The sequence below is a fragment of the Xyrauchen texanus genome, chromosome 8 (genome assembly GCF_025860055.1).
Source record: "Xyrauchen texanus isolate HMW12.3.18 chromosome 8, RBS_HiC_50CHRs, whole genome shotgun sequence".
NCBI classification, from domain to species: Eukaryota; Metazoa; Chordata; class Actinopteri; order Cypriniformes; family Catostomidae; genus Xyrauchen; species Xyrauchen texanus.
In genome coordinates, this window is record NC_068283.1 from 35554544 (window position 1) to 35579341 (window position 24798).

Below are 24798 nucleotides of genomic sequence, written 5' to 3' on the forward strand. Positions count from 1 at the left end.
TTCCAAAACAGATGCATTTTTTTAAGGTTAATGCTCTATTGAGTTTTAAATCAACAAAACCGACCTCCCTACCCTAAAACTGATATTATCATAAAAAGCAAATGTGAGATAAAAACCAAAGTTTTTGAAGATTCATTTTCTATAGAGTTTCAATGTAACCGACCTCTTTACCCTAAACATTTTGTGATTGTGCCATAAAAAGGAAATGTGAGATAAAAAAAAATATGCAATTGCTGAAGCAACCAAATAATTTAGTGGCGCTTCTATGGCTATGTTCAGACTGTCAGTCCAAGTCTGATTTTGTGTATACGATTGGAATTCACACAAATCTTGTGATTTGTGTGAAAGGGAATGAAAGTCATTGTTCCCCAGGAAAGTGCCATGATACGCACAGTACTACGAGGCACACAAAAATAATTTCGCAAAAATATTCTGTGAGACCAGCTGATAAAGACAGACAGGCACAGGTAACAGACAAACACACACAGGTTTAGCCAAACATTTAAACAATGAAAGCATGGATCTAATTTGAAAACAGTGAAATTTTAAGCCTAATGGATTAGTCTGCTAACAGAATAGACAAGGAGAACATAAAATTTTCAAAACCTCTTCATGGCATTGGTTACCTTTACAAAAGTTCACATTTCACAGTTCCTTAAACTGTACACCCAATTATGTACAGACAGGAACTATCTCTGATATGTAAAGATGGGACCAATCTTTTCAACCCAGTTTGTCTACCATTATAAATTCACAAAAACGTAATTGAAATTTAGCCTGCAAACACTGTGAAGCTATTTTATATTTGTGTTTGTGACCGGGATATTTCATTGGGAGCATAAGAATTAGCTTGAATGGAAAGTAATTTCATTGTGTAGAGATTTCAGATCCATTTCTTTTGTAGAACAAAGGAAGTGGATTAGCTTGAATAAAACTTATTGTGTATTTTTGACACATTCATTCTCTCTGATTGCCAGTATTTGCAATAGACCATAAAACCTTATGAGGGAAAGCAGTAGAACAGGAAGTGTTTTATGAAAGGAAATTATATGCTAATGCAGGGGCATGATATCAGAGTGAGCCACAGGGAGGCGATGTTGGCATATTGCACAAATCCTTCAACAATGTGGCAAAATAGAAGGTAGAAGTTTGAGTTGTCTAACTCATTCAACCAGCGTTATTTCAGTATTGCTCAGTCCCAAAGTCCAAATTGTACTTGATTTTGAGCCACGACTGAGATGACATCAGCTTACCATCAAAGTCACGTGTTGATCTTTCTTTAAAATGCCGTTATTCAGCAATTGATGACGTTAAGATTTTGCAGCCAGATGAAACAATGCCCTGAAAACAATGGTAAATAAATGAGAGCTTCTTTACAGGCTCTCCAACATAATGTCAGAACAGGATATTACAGTTTTTCCTACAGCAAGGGAAGGGCACAGTGAGCTAAAGCTTGTTTTAGCATACAGTATGAGAGACATCTACACGATACGAGGCACTCTCATCCTCCTAATACCTTATTATATCAGGTGTGCACAACAATAGGCCATAGTAACCACTTCCCAAGACACTGACGAAGTGTATCCAAAGAAAATGTTGATTCCGTTTCAGGATCTGTTTGCACTCACTCTGTTTGCAGTGCACTCACCCATGGCTCTTTGCCTTACAGGTTGTCAGGGTGCCCGTTGCTTTTTTCATGTTTGTGAGCAATTTCATTGGTTTGAACACACCGTGCCACAGAGTCCAATTACTAAGAGCTACAGGGCGTCACAACAGTGTTTGTCTTCTTTATCATCGATGTCTTTTAAAGAATATGGGAATGACATCGCAGCTCACTCTTACGTATGGTCAGTAATCTTTATAAGTAGTACTTTAAGTATAATTTGAGATATCCTTTGTAATTATATCATTAGTTTCTAATTTGTTTCAAAATATATTTTTTTGGAGGTCAAGTAAGGATTCGGAGTATCATTAATCTCTTGAGACATTGTTAGCAAAGATCTTGGGATCTGAGTCAGGCTTAATAGCTGCAAGGCAATCTTTTCAAAAACAGTAAATGATCTCAGAGCTTGAAATTTGTCAGAAAGAGAGGGAGAGAGAGAGAGAGAGAGAGAGAGAGAGAGAGAGAGAGAGAGAGAGAGAGAGAGAGAGAGAGAGAGAGAGAGAATGAAAGTGTATTATTATTATTATTATTATTTGTTATCATTTTGCAACGTTCTCTTTTAAAATTATTGTTATATTCTGTTGGTTTAGCAATTAAAATATAATTTGTCAAAAAATCTCTGAAACATTTAAGAAGAGAAAGTCAGAATCTTTAAGCTTACTTAACAGAAATGGCTTTCTAGTAGGGAGATATTCATTTCAGTTTCATCACCAAATTCTAGCATTTGAATCGAATTCAAGGGAATCCCATGGCTCTTTTTCTGTGTGTCTCTGAACTTAACCTCACACCACAGCATTTTAGAGAGTTAACCGTACCAACTCTGAACTTACTGCACACTTGATGTTATTTAGGCTTTCATTTTAATATTAGTGTAAATGGATCACCTGTGTGAATTGAAGTATGCTTAATACTTCTGATCTGATAAGAATCACTGTAGTTGCACTCTTCTTTGGTAATAGTTTAAATTTGCTTGGAACTGAGGGGACAGGCACATTGGATGTGGGGCTCTCAATGCACCTGTATCAGGTTTCAGAGTCATTGTTAGTCTGTATTAGTTTCTGGACATATTTCACAGAAATCCCACAGTGTATTTAGCTTCAAATGCATGTTCAAGGAATAGTTCACCCCAAAAGGAAAATGTTCTCATCATTTACTCACCCTCATGCCTTCCCGGATGTATACAACTTTCCTTCATCTGCTGAACAAAAACACAGATTTTAATGATAATTTCTTAGCTCTGTGTATGGTGACCAAAACTTGAAAGCATATAAAGGCAGCAAAAAGTAATCCATAAGACTCAAAAATGATATGATAGGTGTGGGTGAGAAACAGATCAATATTCAAGTCCTTTTTTACCATTAATCTCCACTTGCATTTTCATTCTTCTTCTTTTGTTTTTGGCAATTTGTATTCTTTGTGAATCGTGCATATCACCATCTACTGGACAGATAGGAGAATTTATGGTAAAAAAAGAACTTAAAAATGTATCACTTACACCTATCATATTGCTTCTGAAGACATGGAGTAGTATGGATTACTTTTATGCTTCCTTTATGGGCATTTATGAACTTAAATGTTTTGAACCCTGTTGACTTGCATTGTGAGGACCTACAGAGCTGAGATAGTCTTCTAAAAAATATTTGTTTGTGTTCAGCATAAGAAAGAAAGTCATACACATCTTGGATAGCATGAGGGAGTGAATGATGAGAGCATTTTTATTTTTGGGTGAACTATTCCTTTAAGGTCCTTAGATCATCAGATGAGGAATTTTGGATATATATAGGATATATGTGGATGCACCACTTTGTGAATGGGGGCATTCCAGTACTGTGGAAATCTGAGGAGCTTTCTCTGGAATCCTACGAGAGAAGATTTTGTGTGGGTCTGGTCATGGATGGGCGATGCCATAAACCACATTTCACTTTAATGGAAGATGATCCATAAGTACAGTGACTAACATGTGGTCCAAAGCATGAGCTTAATTAATGTATTGTGGGGGCAGGGAGCCTTTAATCATTACAGGATGCCTCTAGCTTTGGGTGATGTGTAAAGTATCTCTATTTGGCTTCCTGCAATAACCAAGTTGACAAATGCAAGCTCACCCAACCCTGCTAAAATGCCCCTCGACCACTGGCACATTTACAAAACAAAGGAGGAGTTATTTCCTGTAGGCCTCCAAATCACAATTCACTCCTTTTAACCCAAACAAGTTCATAATAACACCCACCCTGGTCCCTCATCACAGACACTGTGTCCACAAAGCCATCTGTGTCCTCCCCATTCATCCAGAGATTGCCGTGGACAGATCAGATGGCCGGTGTAAAATCTTAATATGAACATTACTTGTGTTGTTCATAACAACAATAGCTCATTTGGAAGTGTGGCTAGTGAAGCTTAGTGCAAGTTTGGGAGAGAAAGCGTTAAAGGGAGCAGGCTGGTCACCACTCCCTTTCACAGCTAGTTACCCAAGCGGGCTCAAGCCTCAAATCGATGTTGAGGAGAGACAGGTGAGATTCAACTGAGGTGACCAGCAGGAAACAAAGACAGGTACTCTTAATTCTTTACAATCCATCAACACTAGTAGTATGACGCGACAAAACTAAAACTCTTGAAAAATAGAATGAGACCAATTTGCATGTTTGCCATGCATACGGTTTCATTATGTCGCTGTCTGCAGCTTGTATATATAACTTCTCTGATAAAATGTAATTTACTGCTCATGACATGGATTGTTGTACCATATAGTCAAATCTTTGTCCCTGATGTCAAATGATTGCTATACGATGCCTGTATTTCATTACATCAGAGCTAGGCTTATGTTAAAGTTAACTGTAAGCATTAGGTTTCCTAAAGTGTGTATACAAATAAAAAAGCTGTAGCTTCCTTTGAATTGGTTATTTAATAGATTTGGAAAGGACCATAGAGTATAATTGGGGTTTATACTTGGAATGTTATGACTGTTGTAGCTTGCAGCTTCCTAAGAAGTCCTAAAAACTGAATTTTCATCTTTTTTTTTTCAGTGAGAATTACATGGGCTGCTTTTATTTTATGTTTTCTCTTCTCAGCCATTGCTCTTTCACACACTCAGTCAAGCCTATATACATAATTTAATTGATCTGCTTTGTGCTTCAAATTATTCATGGAAGTCTATTTTGATCTCTCATTGCTAAATGGTTATTCTGAGAGCACTTGGCCTCTGAACTGCTCAGCGATAAGATGTTAATCATGCTTTTACTGATTATATTGGTCAGAATATTGGGTTATATGAAGCTCTTCTGTTGGTATTATAAAGTTGTGTTGGCACCATAATCTATTATTTAAATTCGAAGCTGATAAATAATCCCTCTAATTTTGGATAAGTATATTTTGACATTTTACAGAACTCAATTTCTGTAGCTGTGTTTAGGTTTTGCTTCGTGTCCTCAAAAACCTTAGTTAGTTAAAGTCTTTTATTCACGTTAAACCTTTGGTAAGGATTCACAAAAGACATTGCAGTTTAGTTTATGAATGAATCAGTGTCCTGGAAATGTATTCTGTAATGTCATTTCAGTTGTGAAATGTGAATTTATGTGAATGCCTTAACTTTTAATCAGACCTGAGTGAACAACATTTAAGAAATCTCGTAATCCTATTTGATTTTGTTGATCAACATTTGTACTAGTCTTCCTGGTTCTATTTTCGCCTTGTGTTGCATCAAGGAGGTCTTTCTAATTACACTCACAGATCAGGAATGGGGTCAAAATACAGTGGAATGACTATTTTGAGGCCAAGAAACACAAATGATTGGCCAAGAATCACACAGTGCATGTTGACGGTCGGTAGTTACTGAATTTATTTACAATATGTTTTTGAGTACTTGGGGGATTTCGATTGTTAATCCAAGATTAAATTGTAGAAGATTGCATTTAGTTTGGTTCATTTGAAAGACTTTGAACATTGGACCTCTGTCAAAGCTGTAGGCCAACACAAGAAAAGGGAACCAAAAAGACAACGGTCACTAAAAAGACCAGAGTAAAATTACTTGATTTAGCCTAAACAGGAATGCATTTTACATGCATAATCCTACCCAGAGTATGTTTAGTAAGCGATTTAGTAATTTGTCATATTGCTATTTTTTTTGTCATAAATGCTCTGATTCATTCACACTTTGGTTCATGGTACAAATGAGACCATAGAGACTACTTTAAAGTGAAATCAAGAGAGTATCTACAAACTCTTTTGAGGTTTTATTTGAATGGCAAAACCCAGCCTTGATTTATAATCTAGATTTACAGCTTGATTTGGTAACACTAGAAGGCTCTCTTATCCAGTTTTCAGCACATAACTACTCAACAGGAAAGAGGAAGTTGTGGGTGAAACTAAATTTGTGATTTCAGTTTACAAGCACTGCTTCCCGTATTGGAATTAAGGCTGAGCGATATAGCAAAAAAATTAAATCATTTTATAGACTAGTCACAAATACATTTTTTTAACTTTTAAATGTACTCCAACATTATTAAAATTGTATGTTCTTTATTAGAATGCAAGGCAAACAAGTTCTTTTCATTATAGGAAACAATGGTGTGCAAGAAAAATGTACAAATGCACCAAATGGGGGAAGTTGTCAACAGAGTGTATATGTAAATCAAATAAACCCAGATGTTCAGAAATAATGGAATAAGAACACAGCAACATTATTCTTAGCAAGTGTAGGAATTACTTGATCTAAATCAAGTCTATCTAGAAAGTTATCTAGAAATCAATACCTATAAATTATCAAGTTTATCTAGAAAGTAGTCATTGTATATCAAACAATTGTGTGTATATTCATAAACGCCTGCAGATAGAGACGCGCCCTCTAGCGGCTCAGACTGAGCAGCGCAGCAATGTGAAATATATTATCAATTCAACAAGCAAAGTTTGTCAAAATGATCACTTGCCAAATGTTGGCTATATATATGCAGTATACTCTAAACAGGTCACAAAACATAGCAATAATCAGTGATCTATCTGAATCGTCATGGCAAAAGGAGCGGTGGATGTTTGATTCTCCCATATATAGGATGCGTATGAAACCAGGAAAATGCTGCCTCGGAGGTAGAATGAAAATAAGGTGCTTTTCAAACTGTTCAGAGACCAGTTTCATTTAAAGTTCCATTCATTTAAAACAGCAGTCAGTTAAGCCATTAACTGATTAGGCAGCGAGGTAGCAAATCAGCTGCCTACATTTTCAGATGCAGCCACAGCTTCTCCATGATTTGAAATGCAGCGCAATAATCGTCACGTAACTAACGCTTTAACTGCAATCAGACGGTTATTTAAAGAGCACCTATTATGGTATTTAAAAACGTGCCTAATTTTGTTTTAAAGGTCTCATGCAATATATTTACATGCATCCAAGGTCAAAAAACACTTTAATTTGCTCATTTAAAAAGCAGCATTACCTTTTTTCCAGCGTCAAAAACGAATCGTTCAATGATCCGTTCTAAAGGATTCATTCTAAACTCCTCCTTTCAGAGAGCCTACTCTGCTCTGATTGGTCAGATGTCCCAGTCTGTTGTGGTTGGTAGTGTTGGAGGGCGGGTCAAAGCTGTTCGCGAGCAGCCAATGAAGACCAGAGGCGGGTTTTTGTTACCAAATTACGCAGATACAAAGGAAGTAAATCTGGAATTACTAACGATTCGTTTCAGGTGTTCAGAATCGGTTCTTTCATTTGGGAGTCAATAACTCCTTTTGTCGTTCACTTTGATTTTTGAAACTTTGCAGACATTTTTTTACATTCACAAACAGCTATATAACACACTACATGAAAGGTAATATTTGAAAATTCATAATATGTGCTCTTTAATAATCGTGACAGGCCTATTACAGACCTACAAAAAGACTTTAGTAGAGATTTTAACCATTAAAAGAACAAAGAATATCTATAATTTCTCTACCTATTTGAAATGCTGTGTATGACATTTATCAAAAGACAACAGTAATAGTCTTATAATAATTATAATTTAGTTTCAATAATGTCCGTATGTTTTCATATATCAAAAAGCGTGTCTGCATATTTATTCACTTTAGTAAGTGTTAAGTGTTCTAAACAGATCTATCATTGTTCCTACAAATTGTCGACTGCACACCAACATAAAGGTAAAAAAACAGGAGCCGATATTAAAAGCAGCTTTACATTTTTAACACCGATCTAGTAATCTGCTTAAATTGGTAAAAAGAACTGCTCAAACTGTTACCTCACAAACATAATGTAAAAAGCATAACTTAATGAAGGCTCGTGTGCTGAGATAAACTACAATTGCAATATGTGCTTGAAAACAGAATTGTCCTTTGGGATTTTTTCTGTAGTGCATTTCACATTGTGCTGCCAATCAAAAATGACATGCCAATAAATGACTCCCTTGTTTGTTCCTCATCTCTAGATTATTAATTTAGATCAACATCAATGCAGATAAAAACATGGATAAATTAGCATTGTTGAAAGAAACTTTGTAGAAATGAATGGAGCCACGTTGATTAGACTGTCTGACTGATGGCCTATTGTTTCAATGCATGAAACTCACCTGTGACCCAAAAGTAACCCAAAGTAACAAAATGCAAAGAATACTGTATACAAATCCACCATTTGGACTGACTGGGTATGGGTTTAGCTTGGAAAAGTGCAGGGGGACAAACCTAAACTTTGAAAAGTTTGTGTCCCCTATGCCCCTGTGGGTGCTACACCCTTGCTGTGTATACATGCATGATGGATGAAGATGAACTACAATCACACTATATACAATCATACTGGGAATATTTCCACTGGCTTTTATAAGTTTCCATGTTGATATCCTGTCACGTTCATTTGGAGCGGGCCACACGTGCAGCTGATCAGATCGGGAGCGGCATTTATAATTTTTCTTTTCCTTATTCAGACTTTGGTGGATTTATAACGTATCTAACGTAGCGTTTTTGCAAAAGCTCAATTTCTCGATTAAAAAAAAAAATAATGTCAAAATGCAAATTCAAATTAATTGTACAATTCGGAAAAACCGCCCAGCCCTTATTGGAATGATGAGGTTTTTACTCGCACTCATGGCTTTTACTTTTACTCTACAAGAAATGTCATGGTTATATTTCATAAACATTTGTGTCACTTTGATTAACTCCAAATTTTAGTCCATTATTCCATGTGATGTTGTGTTTTTGGTAGACCTCAGGATGTTTACCGGATCCCTGATTATGTTTGTTTACTTTAATTAGCATTACTCCACCTCAAGAGGAAATCACAGTTGAACTCCCCCCACCCTATAACAGCAGTTAGTTGGTGTTCCCAGTTGAGGTTTCTGTGTTTGTATGTGGCTTGTCCATGTTTGTATATGACCCTTGGGATATCCCTTTCAGCTTTCCTGTGAAATATCTGATGTGCCCCTCCCCTGAAGCCAGATCTTTTTTTGTTAAATGCACAATTTCTGTGAGTCTGCTCTTGGTGTATGCATGCTGACAACGTACACTTGGACAACTGCTGTTGTTCAGTGGCAAAGCATTACCAGATCTTGATCTTTTGAAGCTTTTGGCACCTTTCAGGTCAGACCAAATGTGGTAGGAAACCAACCTTTAAGTTTTGTTTGATTTTCTGTTTGAGAAGATTTGGCAATGTTGTTCAGATGGAAGTGAAAGAGGTCATCCTGAAGGCTTGCCATACACTTGTGCCAAGACTGGAGACCTTTCTGAGGTTTCGTAAGGTAAGCGGTAATCAAGGCGAGGCTGAGAGTGGGTTTTGTGGGAATGCCGTGTAAGATATGCAGGTAGAATATTGTGGAGTCACTGCTACACATTTGAGACTATCCTGCTGTTGTTTGCTTGAAAGAAACAGTTGTTTGTTGTTATCCCACCAAATATATTCTAGTAAAGGTTTATATTGATTTAATATCAATAAATCACAGATATTGAATAAACAAACAAATAGATCATACTGTATTTCTCTTGTCTTTTGAAAGCTGTCTACTGCTGTATTTGAAAATAAATTTCAAGCAGTGACTGGCATATAATGTATATATTTTATATATAGTTAACTTGTGATTGCCACCCCTAGTATATGTATATACTGTGTGTGTGTGTGTATATATATATATACACTGGTGGCCAAAAGTTTGGAATAATGTACAGATTTTGCTGTTTCGGAAGGAAATTGTTACTTTAAATCACCAAAGTGTCATTCAACTGATCACAAAGTCTAGTCAGGACATTACTGATTTAAAAAAAACTGGCCCTATTTCCAGCAGCCATCACTCCAAAACCTTATCCTGGAGTAATCATGCTAAATTGATAATTTGTACTAGAAAATCACTTGCCATTGTATCAAACACAGTTGAAAGATATTTGGTTCATTACATGAAGCTTAACATTGTGTTTGTTTTTGAGTTGCCACAGTATGCAATAGATTGGCATGTCTTAAGGTCAATATTATGTCAAAAATGCTAAAAAAGAAACAGTTTCTGTTTTGAGAAATGAAGGCTTGAAATGGCCAAACATCTGAAGATTTCATACAAAGGTGTTCACTACAGTCTTCAAAGACAAAGAACAACTGACTCTAACAAAGATCGAAAGAGATATGGAATATGGAAAACTAAACAAGAGGATAAGTACATCAGAGTCTCTAATTTGAGAAATAGACACCTCACATGTCCTCAGCTGACAGCTTCATTGAATTTTACCCGCTCAACACCAGTTTCATGTACAACAGTAAAGAGAAGACTCAGGGGTGCAGGCCTTGTGGGAAGAATTGCAAAGAAAAAGCCACTTTTGAAACAGAAAAACAAAAATAAAAGGTTAGAATGGGCAAAGAAACACAGACATTGTACAACAGATAATTGGAAAAGAGTGTGATGGATCTTAACCCCATTGAGCTTTTGTGGGATCAGTTAGACTGTAAGGTGCATAAGAAGTGCCCGACAACACAGTCACATCTATGGGAAGTGCTACAGGAAGTGTGGGGTGAAATGTCACCTGAGTATCTGGACAAACTGACAGCTAGAATGCCAAGGATCTGTAAAGCTGTCATTGCTGCATGTGGAGGATTTTTTGATGAGAACTCTTTGAAGTAGTTTAAGAAGTTCTGACATTTCTTTTCAAATTGTAATAGTAATTTTTCACGTTATTAATGTCCTGACTATACATTGTGATCAGTTGAATGCCATTTTGGTGAATGAGTATATATATATATATATATATATATATATATGTATTACACACACACACATATACTAGGGGTGCTAGTCACAAGTGAACTTGGCGATACAATATAATATCGATTATATCGATATTTAAGTCATGATACAATATTATTGCGATACAAAACTACGATATATTGCAATATAAATGTTTCCAAATCACAGCAAATATCGATAAAATATCACAAGGAAACATATCACAATACTTTAACATATCGATATTTATTCCCAACTCTAATATATACAGTATTTATTTATTTATACTGTATATCTCAATTATTTATTTTTTTTTTTATGGACATAATTTGAGTTATTTGTCATTTGTTTTCACTGCAAAAAATAAAACAACAACGTTTCTTTCTGGTGTCACTCACAACCAAAGCTATGATTGTGTATAGTTTGAAGTAGTTGTGTTCCTTTTTGCTTATACATCTGATTCATATCTTTGGTGTATATACATTTTTGCTGAGTTTCATGCTCCACTATTATGTATATTAAGCTCTCCTCAAGTGTCCTGAATGCAGTGGAAACCTCTGCCTGTTGCTCTGTTTTGATCTTAGCTTCCTTTCTCCAGGGAGTATGCTGTGCTTTGGAAAATACATTATCAGGATGGTTCCTCATTTTAAAAGTACATGTAATTAAGAGAAACTTTCACTCAGACTCAAGAGCATAGATTAAACAAACGGCAAATTACATTGAGGACCTGTTTTTGATGTTTTTTAGACCTCACATTGTGGTTCGTATGTCAGCTTTTGTGCGGTCATGCACAATACTTGCCTTAAAGGGATAGCTCACCCAAAAATGTAATTATCATCATCTATATGTTGCTCAAAACATGTATGACATTGTCTTTTATCCATGGAATACAAAATGAATTATCTAGTAGAATGCCCAGGCTTCTCTCTTCTATTTAAAAAGTGGATGGTGACTATGCCTGTTAAGTTCCAAAAAAGGACAAAACAACAATCACAACAACAACACACCATTTAAATACCCTAAAAATAGTCAATTGAGCACTAAATATAATGAAATAGCCTTGAGTGAAGAACAGACTGAAATTTAAGCCAAGGTCCCCTCTCACTTTGATTGTGTGGAAAAGATCAGCCTAAACATTCTGCTAGTTAACTCCTTTAGTTTACCACAGTGTTTCAAGCAACACAAGGGTGGATAGATAATGATAACATTTTTGTATCCAGTGTGAAATTCATTTGATTTGATTTACAATAAAATTGCATTAAAGATATCTGTGCTTGGTGTTAGATTTTCAAGGTTGAGAGAAGGCTTGAAGATAAAAGGCAGAGAGATATTTGATTCCACATAAATGTCTTTGTCGTTCCTGAGTTGAGGGAGTGGCACCACCAGTATTTTCTCCCCTCAGCTCTTTGTTTAGATTAGGTGTCTACAGGTTTTTGTTTAGGCATATAATGGAAATGATGGCACTTTGATATTTACATGGATATGTGATGTCATACCGGTGCCTTGTTCCATGTGATGTGGTCTGTTCATAAAGTCTTTTTTCCACAAATGTTAATTTTTATTTTGGTTTTGAAGCTAATCCCAAATATGCATTTAAGGGTAATGCTATTAATTTAATGTTTTGTTAAAGGGATAGTTCACCCAAAATTCTCTCATCATTTTCACAAAACACAAACAAAATTTTTTAGAAGAATATCTCAGCTCGTCTGTGCAATGCAAGTGAATGGTGGCCAGAACTTTGAATCTCCAAAAGTCGTATAAAGGTAAAATAAAAGTAATCCTTGAAACCACAGTGGTTAAATACACGTTTTCTGAAGCAATATGATAGGTGTGGGTGATAAACATCAACATTTAAGTCCTTTTTCTATATATAAATGTATATATAAATCTCTATTTTCACTTTCACTTCCACATTATTTTGTTTTTTGGTGATTCATATCCTTCATGCATATTGCTACCTACTGGTCAGGCTAGATAAGGTGAAGATAAAAAAAGGACTTAAATATTGATCTGTTTCTCAACCACATCTATCTTGGGTATACTATGCCTTTAAGGGCAAAGACACTTTTTTTCAGTGAATAACTGAATATATAACTCTTTCTCGCATAGAGCTATTGCATAGCTGATTTGTCATTAATGTTTAAGTCATAACAACTATTGTTATGGAAAATTATTTGTCCTTGTTGAAGCTTGCGGCTGTAGTTACCATCCACTTTGTATGGAAAAGTGACCTGGACATCTCAGTTGTAAGTGCTCACAAAGCAGCCATTATATACACACCAACATGACTAATTTGCATCTTTCCCATCAGGTTGAGAATGAAAACCCCATCACGGCAGTGTACGCTAACGTTAATGACCTGAAGAAGAACGGCCCTCTCTCTCTGATCTCCTCTGCTTCCACCTGCTCCTCACCAGGCATTGCCCTCAGTCCCGCCCCTGACTGCACATCTCCTCCTGAATCAGCTGGATGGCAGGTCCATACAGACCACGACAGTGGCAAGGAGTTCTATTATGACCCTGTCACGGGGCACAGCAGTTGGTCTGATCCCCGTAGCCCCCACCCAGGAGCTGGTATGGAGACCTCCCCCTTGCCCTCAATGTCCACCCCATCTTCAACCCACTCGCAGGGCTTTGACTGGGAGCAGCTTTTGGATGAGGCCACTGGGAAACATTACTACTATAACCACACTTTGAAGCAATCCTCTTGGACTGCGCCAGAGCCGCTGTCCCCACCGCCCTCTGCTGACGTGCAAGATCATAGCAAGCAAGCAGAAGTGCCGGTAAGACAGTAAATGCCCACTGGGTCACACTGATATGGCAGTGGGGCTGGTAAAATATAGAGGGCTGAACAATTTCTTTCTATACCTCTATAGTTGAATTATTTCTCTGTTCATGAATGACTTTATTTGCTCGGCTCTTTGTAAAGGATGAGTTGATCAGTCATTGTGAGTAAATGGTCTTCTCAAAAACTGATTCTCTCTCTGTTCTTTCTTTCGTTCGTTCATTAATTCTTTCTGTCTGTTTATGTCTTTCTTTCCTTCTCTCTTTCATTAAATATTCCTTTTTTATTCTTAATTTTTGTGTTTTGTTAAATCTTTCATTATTTTGTCTATTTTCTTTTATTTGTTCTTTCATTCTTCCTTTCTGTTTTTATTCATTCTTTTATTCATTCTTCCATCCCTTCTGTGTTTTTTCTTTTTTATCCTTTCTTTTTTCTGTTGTTCTTTATTTTCTTCTTGTTTGTTTGTTTGTTTGTTTGTTTGTTTGTTTGTTTATTCATTTGGTCAATCATTTATTTATTTGTTCTTTCATTAATTCATTTTCTCATCCTTTCCCTTGTCTTTTTTTCTTTCTTCCTTTTTTGTTTCATTTGTTCTTTCAATCTTTCTTTCTGTCTTTTGTTTGTTCTTTGGTTCATTCTTCTCTTCTGTGTTTTTTATTACTTTAATCCTTTATCTTTCCTTTTCTTTTGTTATTTCTTTATTTTCTTTTTTGTTTGTTTGTTTATTCATTCATTTATCCTTTCTCTCTGTCTTTTTTATTCCTTTTTGTTTTTTGTTTATTCTTTTATATTTTCTCTCTCTGTCTTTTTGCTTTCGTGTTTTTTGTTTATTCTTTTATTTTTTCTGTCTTTTGTTCATTCTGTCTGTCTTTATTTTATCCTTTCTGTCTGTCTGTTTTGTTTATTCTTTTTTTGTTTTGTTCTTCCTTTCATTTGTTTCCTTTAATCTTCATTTGTTCTTTCTTTCTTTCTTTTTTTTCTTTCATTATTCAGCCACCTCTGCCAGAGGAGGACTACCCTACGAATGATCATGAGGAATCCCATAATCTTCCTCACCTCCCTAAGGATCTGCAGTTAACCCAAATCAAACGTACCATCATTCCTAGGGCTGCTATGAACACACATAATGATCCCCCTGCGGGCTGGAGCCGCTCTGTAGAGGATGGAACAACTGTATTCACAAGTGAACACACAAACGAACAGGTAATTAGAGTTAATCAGAAATCACACACACATGGGGAGATACTGGGGCTTCAAATTAATACACTACAATGATTTTTTCCCCTTCTGCAAACAAAATCCTGAATGATCATTATTTAGAAAGTCAGTACAATGTGAATCATTCATATGATATCTCAGGAGATTTTCTTTGGCATGTTTGTATTAGGAGTTTCCTTTTTATGGATTGACACTCTCAGTTGGTGAGTGCATACATAGTCAGATTCTGAGAACATCTTACAAAGTATGAATAATCAGGGCCAAAGAAAATCTGCTTGTGACTTTTTTCACATTTCTGCACTGATTTTCTGTGGATTGATTCAATGAAATGTGTTAACTGAAACTGAAATTACTCGTATTGGTTGCTGGAAACATAATCAAATTAGGCAAAATATTTAAGTGGCTAATTCTTCTTTTTTTAAAATAAATACTTTCACAACTAGATTAACATTATTGTCTACTAATCACAGTGGGTCCAGTCTAAAGATGACAAAGGGAAGGTGTATTACTACTCAAAAGATGGGTCTAAATGCCAGTGGGTTCTTCCAGAGGTCTGTGCATGACTTTGATTAAGCATTCTGTGCTTGTGATTATTTCTGTCAAATCAAATTACTGAATCAAATAATTTTTCCAATTCTGTATGACTCTTAGTGTATTCTATGTAAATCCATGACCTTGAGCTCTATGTAAACTCATTATCAGACTTTTATTGGCTTTTGAAGGCTTCAGTCTTGCCCGGTCAGCCAACGATGAGAAACGGAAAGGAACAAGAGGCTTCAACTGTTCAGAACAACTGGAGACACACAATGGGCCAGTTCAATGTATCTCAAGAAGATCTGGTGAGTGTCAGGATACTAAACACAGTTATTTAATTTGTATTTGTTGTTTTGCGAGGAGATCAGAGACCGTCTTTTAAATCCTTTTTACTACAAATCTCCACTTTCACTTCCACATTTTTTATATTGATATTACTGCTTTAAATTCATTCATTTTTTACTGTGTTGTTATAACCCCATTTGACTTTCTTTCTTTTTTAACACAAAGGGAGAAATTCTCATGATGTTATGAAACCATATGCTATGGTTTGCTGAGAAACAAACCAAAATCAAATGTATTATTTATTGGAACTGTTGACTGACCGTTTCTCTCCTGTGCGTGTTCATGAGACTGCATGAGAGCAGTATCTATCATGTTATGGGCATTCAAGCAAAACACATTTTATCAAAAACAGGTCCGCCACAGTGATATTCATAACAGAACACAACACAGCTGCTCACAAACCAGAGAACAGAACTTACTAAACATGTCTGATTAGTTTGTAGTTGGAGAATAGATGCATTTCTATGCCCAGCCTTATTTATTTTTAAGTTTTTTAAGTTCTCAATCAAACTGAGAGAGATAGACAGACAGATAGATAGTCACTCTGTGTTCTAACCTGACGGCAAACAACATGGGATAAAAGGTATATTTTCTATGCCAGCCATGATGAGCGACAGTACCTTCTGTCGATCACTTGGTTTCTATTTTCAGCATCGCGCCGGGTTACCCCATCCATTGTGAACTGGCACGGTCCAAAAACTTTCTCATGACATTATATTGCGACCAGCTTTTCACTAGCTGATTAAAAAGACTTGATTTTGGCCAAGAACGTTACACCTACCAAATGTTTTCGCTGAGGTTTTGCTCTCTTCAGTCGGAGGTTTATCACAAATGCTCACCAGTTCAAAATGGAGACGAGACATTCCCGCCTCCATCTCTCTGTTTGACTGAGTACTCTGTTTCAAACAAATAAGGCTGGACATAGAAATGCATCTATTCTTTGACTACAAACTCATCAGCCATATTTAGTCATTTTGGTTCTCTGGTTTGTGTGCAGCTGTGTTTTTTTTTCTGTTGTTTCTATTGCTGTGACAGACCTGCAGGGTCTGCTTGAACTTCCTCTCTGCAGTCTCATGAAAGTGCAGAGGAGAGTAATGGTCGGTCAAGAGTTTCACTAAATAATACATTATATTCCAGTTTGTTTCTCACCAAACCTTATTGAATGCTTTCATTACAATCCCGAGTCTCATGGAATAATTTATTGCACTTCTGAATTTTACTGGTCACCATAAACTGCCATTGTATGACATCACTGAGCACACATTTTTTTCACAACTTTGTGTTGAGAAAGGAAAGTAAAATGGGGTTATAACAATACAGGGCCGAGTAAACAATGAATTTTCTTTTTTGGGTGAACTAATCCTTTAAGTGTATTTTTTAAATACATATTTCATTTTTCAGATGAAATCATAAATAGGACATATGGGGTATTTCCAGAAACAGAAGATTATATTAATAATCATTATTTAAAATGCAACATATAGCAATTTGTATTTAATTAATATATATTTTATGATGTTTAATACATTAACGGATTATAGTGAAAGTGCACATTGTTTCCTTTAAAGCTCTAATTTACCCCAAAGTTTTCAAAGTGGAGCCAAATAATACAAAGTACAATGTTGTGGACGTGTTATGGTGCTGTATGGCAAAATTAAAACCTGTCTTTATGGCTGTTAATTAATTTGTATGTATTGAACCTTTAGAGAAACATGTCTAATCGTTTAAGAGAAATGTATTGTACATATCAGGCAATAAATAAGAATGGTTTGTCCAAATAAATGACACAATGCTTTATGTATTCTTGCAACACTTGAGTTGGATTAATGAAATTCCTCTGCTGTGTCACTTACTGTGTATGGGACAGCGTAATTTCTTGTATTGCAATAATAATCAGTGAATTCCACTTCTATCAGGAAGACTCGCAGACTTGAGTGAAATTTACGATTACATTTATTTGATGAATATAAAACAGAAAAGTAATGTCTATCTTTGGCGTAAGCCCCGTCTGGTGGTATGAAGAAGTTGTACTAGGAACAGTCATATCCTGCCAGAGATAGGAGGCAGGGGCGAGGAGCCTACCCCCATGCAGGACGGGACTCAACTTGTGGTGGTGGGGTGGTGGAGGTTACCGTGTTAGCACACTGAAACAGCAATGTGATATTGTGAGCAGACTTATAAAACATTGGCTTACATGTGATAGGGTAGGAGTTACCTAGCTAATGGAACAAATATGTACAGCTGCTGTGCTTATATTTCCCATCAATCTGATTCCACATCAGTAGGTGTGGCCAATTCCATTCAAATTCCAACTCATGAATTAAAAGGGAGCCAATTCTTAAATTCTGAATTTTGAATTTTTCCTAACCCTAGTTATTACTAGTCATCATAATGAGACCAGTGTATTTTGGAGATGTTGCTTCTTAGTTGCGGCAAAACTGTGTGAGTAATTCCCTTAGAGCAAAGGCTGTTCTCTTATATGATCAGTTATTTTCTACCGATGACATCACAATGACCACAACAGGAGGGAAGGAAACATCTGGGGCCTGATCTGACACACAGCTGCACCCTTTTCCATCAGCTAATATTAATTTATTTTCTGTGTTTCCTCCGACAGAAATTTTACCCCTCTCACAGGAGGATCGCCTCTGACAATGCCAGCGATGCCTCCAGCTCAGGGAATTCACCAGAAATACAACATCACGTATGTAATGTAACCTCTGTTATTTCCAATGCTCAGTGGATATTTGAAGTCATACTCTTGAATTCATCCAAACTCATTCACGTGCAACAATCTCTTCCCATTCACTTTTTGTTTTGCTTATATTCACATCACGTTTGATCTTGTAATTGTTTGCCCACATTTCATTGCTTCGTAAAAAAATTGATATTTAAAGAGAACCCAAGAATGGTTTTGTTTTCTTTCTGAAGGATAAAAGGCCAAGACGGCAGCAGAACCTGTCCAATCAGAGCGTAGATTCACATTCACATCATGTGCGTCCAGGACCTATTTACTGATTGGTGTTTTTTCAAAGGGTTTAGGCAATGTTGACTGCATTGAGGTTCATAACATGGCATGCATAAAACAATAGCTAACATCATTGTTCATTGTCATTGATGTCTGGAAATTAGTTTTAACTGCTTTTAAAATATTTGTCTCCTGTCAGTTTTCATTGGTAATCATTAAGTTTTGTTTTTTTCATGCTTTAATTGTCCCATCGATGCTCATTTAACATACTACCAACAGACCTGCACTAACAGATGTTCGCTTTTTCAAGACTCTTTCTTGAGTTCTGCTGCACTCAATTCCACTATCCCAAAAATATACCATGAACTCTCTAAACTGTGAAAGGTAGTTTATTGTTATGTAATGAGCACCTGGTATATTTTTGAAGAGCTTATTTGTGTGTGTGTGTGTGTGTGTGTGTGTGTGTGTGTGTGTGTGTGTGTGTGTGTGTGTGTGTGTGTGTGGCTTTAATTATCTTTGGTCTGATCAATCTCACAAAGTTGTTTTGCATTCATCAGTCATCAATGGAGAAAGCTGGCATTCTCAACAAGACCAAAGTTGCTGAGAATGGAAAGAGGCTGAGGTGGGTCTTAATGTATTCTCATATCTGTGATTACACAACATCTGTCGACAAATGTTGATGTGAAGTTTTGACCTTTTTACCCTTTACACTTCTAATGAGTGTTGACTTACTAAGTTCATTCTGTATATTGCTAATGTGTGCTGAGAATTGAGTATGATTGTTAAAAAGAATTTGATCAGAATCAGAACTGAACCCTCTTCCTCGGTCTGCTTGAGAGTGAAGTGTAGGGCATTGGGACACTTATTAACTTGTCATTTTGCAGGTCATCTTTTTTTACTTCGTGATAATACAGTATGTGACCTGCTGCTTCATTTTGAGTCAGTTTGACCAACAACAATATTTTGGATTCAATACATTTAAGTAAAAAGCAAAGTCTCATCCAACACTTACAAAACACGTTAAGCTCAGTTGACAGCATTTGTGGCACAATGTTGATTACCACAAAAATGAATTTCAACTTGTCTCTGATTTGCTTTAAAAAAAAGAAAAAAATCTGGGTCACAGTGAGGCACTTACAATGGAAGTGAATGGTGCCAATCTGTAAATGCATAAATACTCACTGTTTCAAAAGCATAGCTACATGTTGTAAACAATGTGCGTGATAACTTGATTTTAGTGTGATAAAAACACTTATTAAACTTTTCTGTGTAAAGTTAGGCAACTTCATTGACAATGTAATGTCAACAAACCATAAAACTACTTCATGATACTTTAGTATGTGCCTCACTGTCCACAATTTGTGCTTTTTTTTTATATTTTTTTTTTTAAAAGAACATTATAGTTTTATTTTTATTTTTTTTGGTGGTAATCAACATTGTATCCAAATACTGTCGAATGAGCTTAACTTGTATTAAACCTGAAATGTTCCTTTAAAGATTCTATCTCAACAATGGTTTGGAGTAACAATTTTTATATCAGTAGAAATCTTAGAACATGCCTTTTTACATTAGTGAATAATACTCAAACTGTGTTTCTGAATTCAAAGTCACTCAAAATGGAGTTTTGTGTCATAAGTATGAATATATGTGACATTTCCTGATCCGTTTTAACAGTTTGTGTATGTACAGCCACAATGGTTAATAGCTTTCTCTCTACTTTATACTTTGTCATTTCAGGAAAAACTGGGCACAATCGTGGACTGTTCTCCATGATGGCATACTCACCTTCCACAAGGACCCTAAATATACGCCTGCTGGGATGTCGGTAATTAAACCATTCACTTAATTTGTTCACTTAAATTGCAATATTTTCATCTGGTATTGCATGATTATATAAAAATCCCACTGAACCTATCAAGATAGCCTTTTTTTGTTTTTGGAAAGACTTTGTTACTGATTTCCATTGGTTAACATTTCCAGACCAAGAGCAATCAGATCGTCCCAGAGTACACAGTGGAATTAAAGGGAGCGACTCTATCATGGGCGTCATGGGCAAAATCCAGCAAGAAGAATGTTCTAGAGGTGAGCAGTTTAAATAAAGCTTAATTCAGACATTAAGAGCGCCGTTTTAACCTTAACGGTATTCAAATCGCTTTACACTGTGACTCTTTCACCCATTCACACACACACCAATGCAAGGTGCTAGCCTGCCATTGGGAGCAACTTGGGGTTCAGTGTCTTGCCCAAGGATACTTCGGCATGTGGAGTCATGTGGGCCGGGCTTCGAACCACCAACCCTGCGATTAGTGGCCGACCCGCTCTACCAAATGAGCGGATGGATGGATGGATGGATGGATGGATGGATAGATGGATGGGAGGGAGGGAGAGAAAGAAAGAAAGAAAAAAAAAGACAAATATCTCAACAACTTGTGAAATGTATTGCTTATTTTTCTTGGAAGTAAAAGTTTAGTGAATTGTTTCTCTATTCAGTTTGTTTCCATTTTTATCCATTTAGTCATTGGCCAGTGTGACTGGTTACTGTTGTTTTGGCAATAATATGCAAAAACTTTTCCAACAGTGTTTAGGTTTGGGTGTGGTACAAACAGAAAAAAATATGTTTTTATGATATTTAGTTCATTTGATATTGATGGCAGTATTTGTTGTCTTTAGTTCTTCCAGGACTTATAATAGTCCTGGGTTGAACCAATTTCTACTTTCTCAAAAGAGTGGGCTAACAGATGTTCAGTTTTGATTTAATAATGTCAGACATGTAAAACTGTCCATGTCCCTCTGCAGCTGAAGACACGTCACGGTTCAGAATATCTGATACAGTATGACATAGACAGCATCATCCACGACTGGCACAAGATCATCCTGGACACCATCAGAATGCTGGTGAGTGGCGCCCCCTTCTGGCCAGACTGAGAATGTGACATTTTAAAGATACCACTATCCACAAGCATGCAACATGTCATCAAATCTGAAATTAAAAATGTGCTAATATGTGACCTTTCTATGCAGGACAATGGCCATTACTCCGAGGAAGAGGTAGAAGACATTCCAGAAAAATCTCCATTGCCTGCAGATAGAGAGAGGAAGACTGACTGTGAGTAATTGAATCAGATGTGCACATGGGCATAAATACACATCAAGGGCTGGATTCAGAACATTTTAGCAAGTTCTGAAAGGTTCAACAGATCAGGTGTGGAAGTGTATTTAAATATCGTATATTTTCTTACAGCATCAAGGTTGAGCATGCCAACCATCATAGATGTAGAAGAAGGACGTGTTCGTAACAAATTACGGAAGTTCCTCCAGAGGAGGCCCACCCTACAGTCAGTCAAAGAGAAAGGCTACATCAAAGGTCAGTATCACCCTTTTCCCTTTGACATCAATGCCTGTTCCTGTTCCTGTTCCACTCAATCAATGTGAAATTGAATCTATGACATGATGGTTAATCCTTAAATGCATGGGTGTTTCACTTAACATTATTAAAAACCATGTGTCCAGCACGTTTAGTGACCCAGGACGTATATCTATCACAAATGGATCTAAAAACATTTTCAAGACAATTTGAAAATAATAGAGTAGAATATATTCTGATATATTTTTGTGTTTTATTTTTCATATATCAAAGAGATAATGCAACAAATCTAGAACAGGATTCATTACTTCCACATTGAAATTTAATCAGATGCACCTGGCTTTTAAACACCTATTGAGCTACACAGAACACATAAGCTACACATTACAGTAGATACACATAAGATACACATATTCATTTTATCAGGCACATATTGAGTCCAAATAGAAGCACAATTTACATCATTTCAGTAGTACAACCAAATGACAATAGCCAATTCATACTGTTCACGTGTTACACTTGCTGTAGTTTACTTCCACATTGTTTCTTCATCAAATAGCATTGTCAAATGTAAATGAAGTCAATCACTGAAACATCAGCACCACCTTGAGTGAGAAGTAGCATGTATAATATGTAGATATACATGCATATAGATACTCAAAATTCACCATTGTCACAGAAAATCAACATGATTTAGTAGCCATTTGTATGTCTGTAGTACTCATTTGTCTTGTAATAAACAAATAAATATATATCTTGTGGTAATAAACCTATATAGAGATTAAATAATCATAAAAATATGCTTTATGAAAGTGCAAAAAAAAAAAAAAAGTGCCACCATTACATATCTCAGGTCTTTAATGGCCCTATATGTCTTTGGTAATTAAGCATTTGAAAAAAAAAAAAAAAATATATATATATATATATATATATATATATATATATATATATATATATATATATATATATATATATATATATATATATAAACAGCTCTGGAAAATATTTGAGACAAATGCAAAATTATCAGTTTCTCTGGATTTAGTATTTATAGGTATGTGTTTAAGATAAATGAACATGTCCTGGTGCAAAAATTCAAGCAGCTTTACTTTGTTTGATGGCTTGTGGTCATCCATCTTCCTCTTGATCACATTTCACATTTCAGAGGTTTTCAGTGGGGTTCAGGTCTGGATATTGGGTTGGCCATGACAGGGTCTTAATCCGGTGGTCCTCCATCCACACGTTGATTGACCTGGCTGTGTTGGGGAATATTGTCAGAGCAGAAGGAAGCAAGTTTTCTTCCAGGATAACCTTGTACGTGGCTTGATTCATGCGTCCTTCACAAAGACAAATCTGCCTGATTCCAGCCTTGCTGAAGCACCCTCAGATCCTCTACCTGGTCATCTAATGGTTAGACAGAGACCTGGAGATGCCTTCAAGCCACAGTGTCTCGCACCCACTGTGAAATTTGGTGGAGGATCGTTGATGATCTGGGGATGCTTCAGCAAGGCTGGAATTGTGCACATTCCTCTTTGTGAATGATGCATGATTCAACCCACGTACATTATTCAAGGTCTATAAACACTGCATTTTTTTGTTGTTATTTTGACCAGTTCTCATTTTCTGCAAATAAATGCTCTAAATGACAATGTTTTATTTGGAATTTGGAAGAAATGTTGTCAGTACTTTATACACTAAAACAAAAATTTAAATTTTACTACTATATATATATATATATATATATATATATATATATGTATATTTACACTGTTCAGAAAATACTTAAGAGGTGTGGGCATACAAATTTATAAGCGTGAGGTCCTGGGTAACTAAAGACCGGATGAATGCATGAAAGTGTTAAAGCAATACCTCACAGAAATCTGAAATGAAGTCATAATTTACCCGGAAGGCTTTCCTCCATGGATCACAAAAGGATATTGTGACAGGGCGGAGGTCGGGCCGGGTCGTGATCATACACACCCGATCAACTCATGAATGCAGAGCCCGAATCATATATGGCAATATGACATTCTTTAAAATATATCTGTGGCAGGGCGGAGGGAGGGGCCGGGTCGTGATCATACACACCCGGTCCCTTATCAGGATAATTAAGCCTCCGAGAGGGGTAAAGGCCGATGACAGACACAAACACACATGACGAACATGTCCGTAAACTATCTCTCTCTCGTCGCACCACCATCTGTCATCGGCCTTTATCCCTCTCGGAGGCTTAATTTGCCTGATAAGGGACCGGGTGTGTATGATCACGACCCGGCTCTGCCCTGCCACAGATATATTTTAAAGAATGTCACTATTGCAGATTTCCATACAATAGCAGTTGAAATGTGGTTCATGCGACTTGTGCGTAATATTCAAAGTCTTCTGAAGCCATATGATCACTGTGGAGCAGAGAGGGGGTGGGGCCGGGTCGGAATATCGCGCGCCCGGTCCCCAATCGGCCTGATGAGGCACGCGAGGGATAAAGGCGGCCAGTGACGATGGTTTGAGAGAGAGAGAATTACGGGCATGTCCGTCGTGTGTGTTTATGTTTGTGCTTTTGGTTGGAGTTTAATTAAATTATCATTTATGTTGACAAGCCGGTTCTCGCCTCCTCCTTGCCCATCCTTTAACAGTGTCCAATGTAACACAGTTAAAGGATGGGCAAGGAGGAGGCGAGAACCGCTTGTCAACATAAATGATAATTTAATTAAACTCCAACCAAAAGCACAAACATAAACACACACATGACGGA

General features: G+C 36.5%; 1 protein-coding gene across 1 annotated transcript in view; it reads left to right on the forward strand.

The window, feature by feature from the left end:
• LOC127647536 (rho GTPase-activating protein 27-like) overlaps positions 1 to 24798 on the forward strand; it is a 38523-nt gene that overhangs the window by 8635 nt on the left and 5090 nt on the right. Inside the window, exons 4-15 of the mRNA XM_052131815.1 lie at positions 13145 to 13615; positions 14611 to 14820; positions 15306 to 15386; positions 15558 to 15674; positions 18332 to 18418; positions 18646 to 18708; positions 19240 to 19304; positions 20420 to 20507; positions 20663 to 20764; positions 21479 to 21577; positions 21704 to 21788; positions 21924 to 22046. Of these exons, the coding sequence (XP_051987775.1) occupies positions 13145 to 13615; positions 14611 to 14820; positions 15306 to 15386; positions 15558 to 15674; positions 18332 to 18418; positions 18646 to 18708; positions 19240 to 19304; positions 20420 to 20507; positions 20663 to 20764; positions 21479 to 21577; positions 21704 to 21788; positions 21924 to 22046 (1591 nt within the window). The remainder of the gene's footprint in view (positions 1 to 13144; positions 13616 to 14610; positions 14821 to 15305; positions 15387 to 15557; positions 15675 to 18331; positions 18419 to 18645; positions 18709 to 19239; positions 19305 to 20419; positions 20508 to 20662; positions 20765 to 21478; positions 21578 to 21703; positions 21789 to 21923; positions 22047 to 24798) is intronic.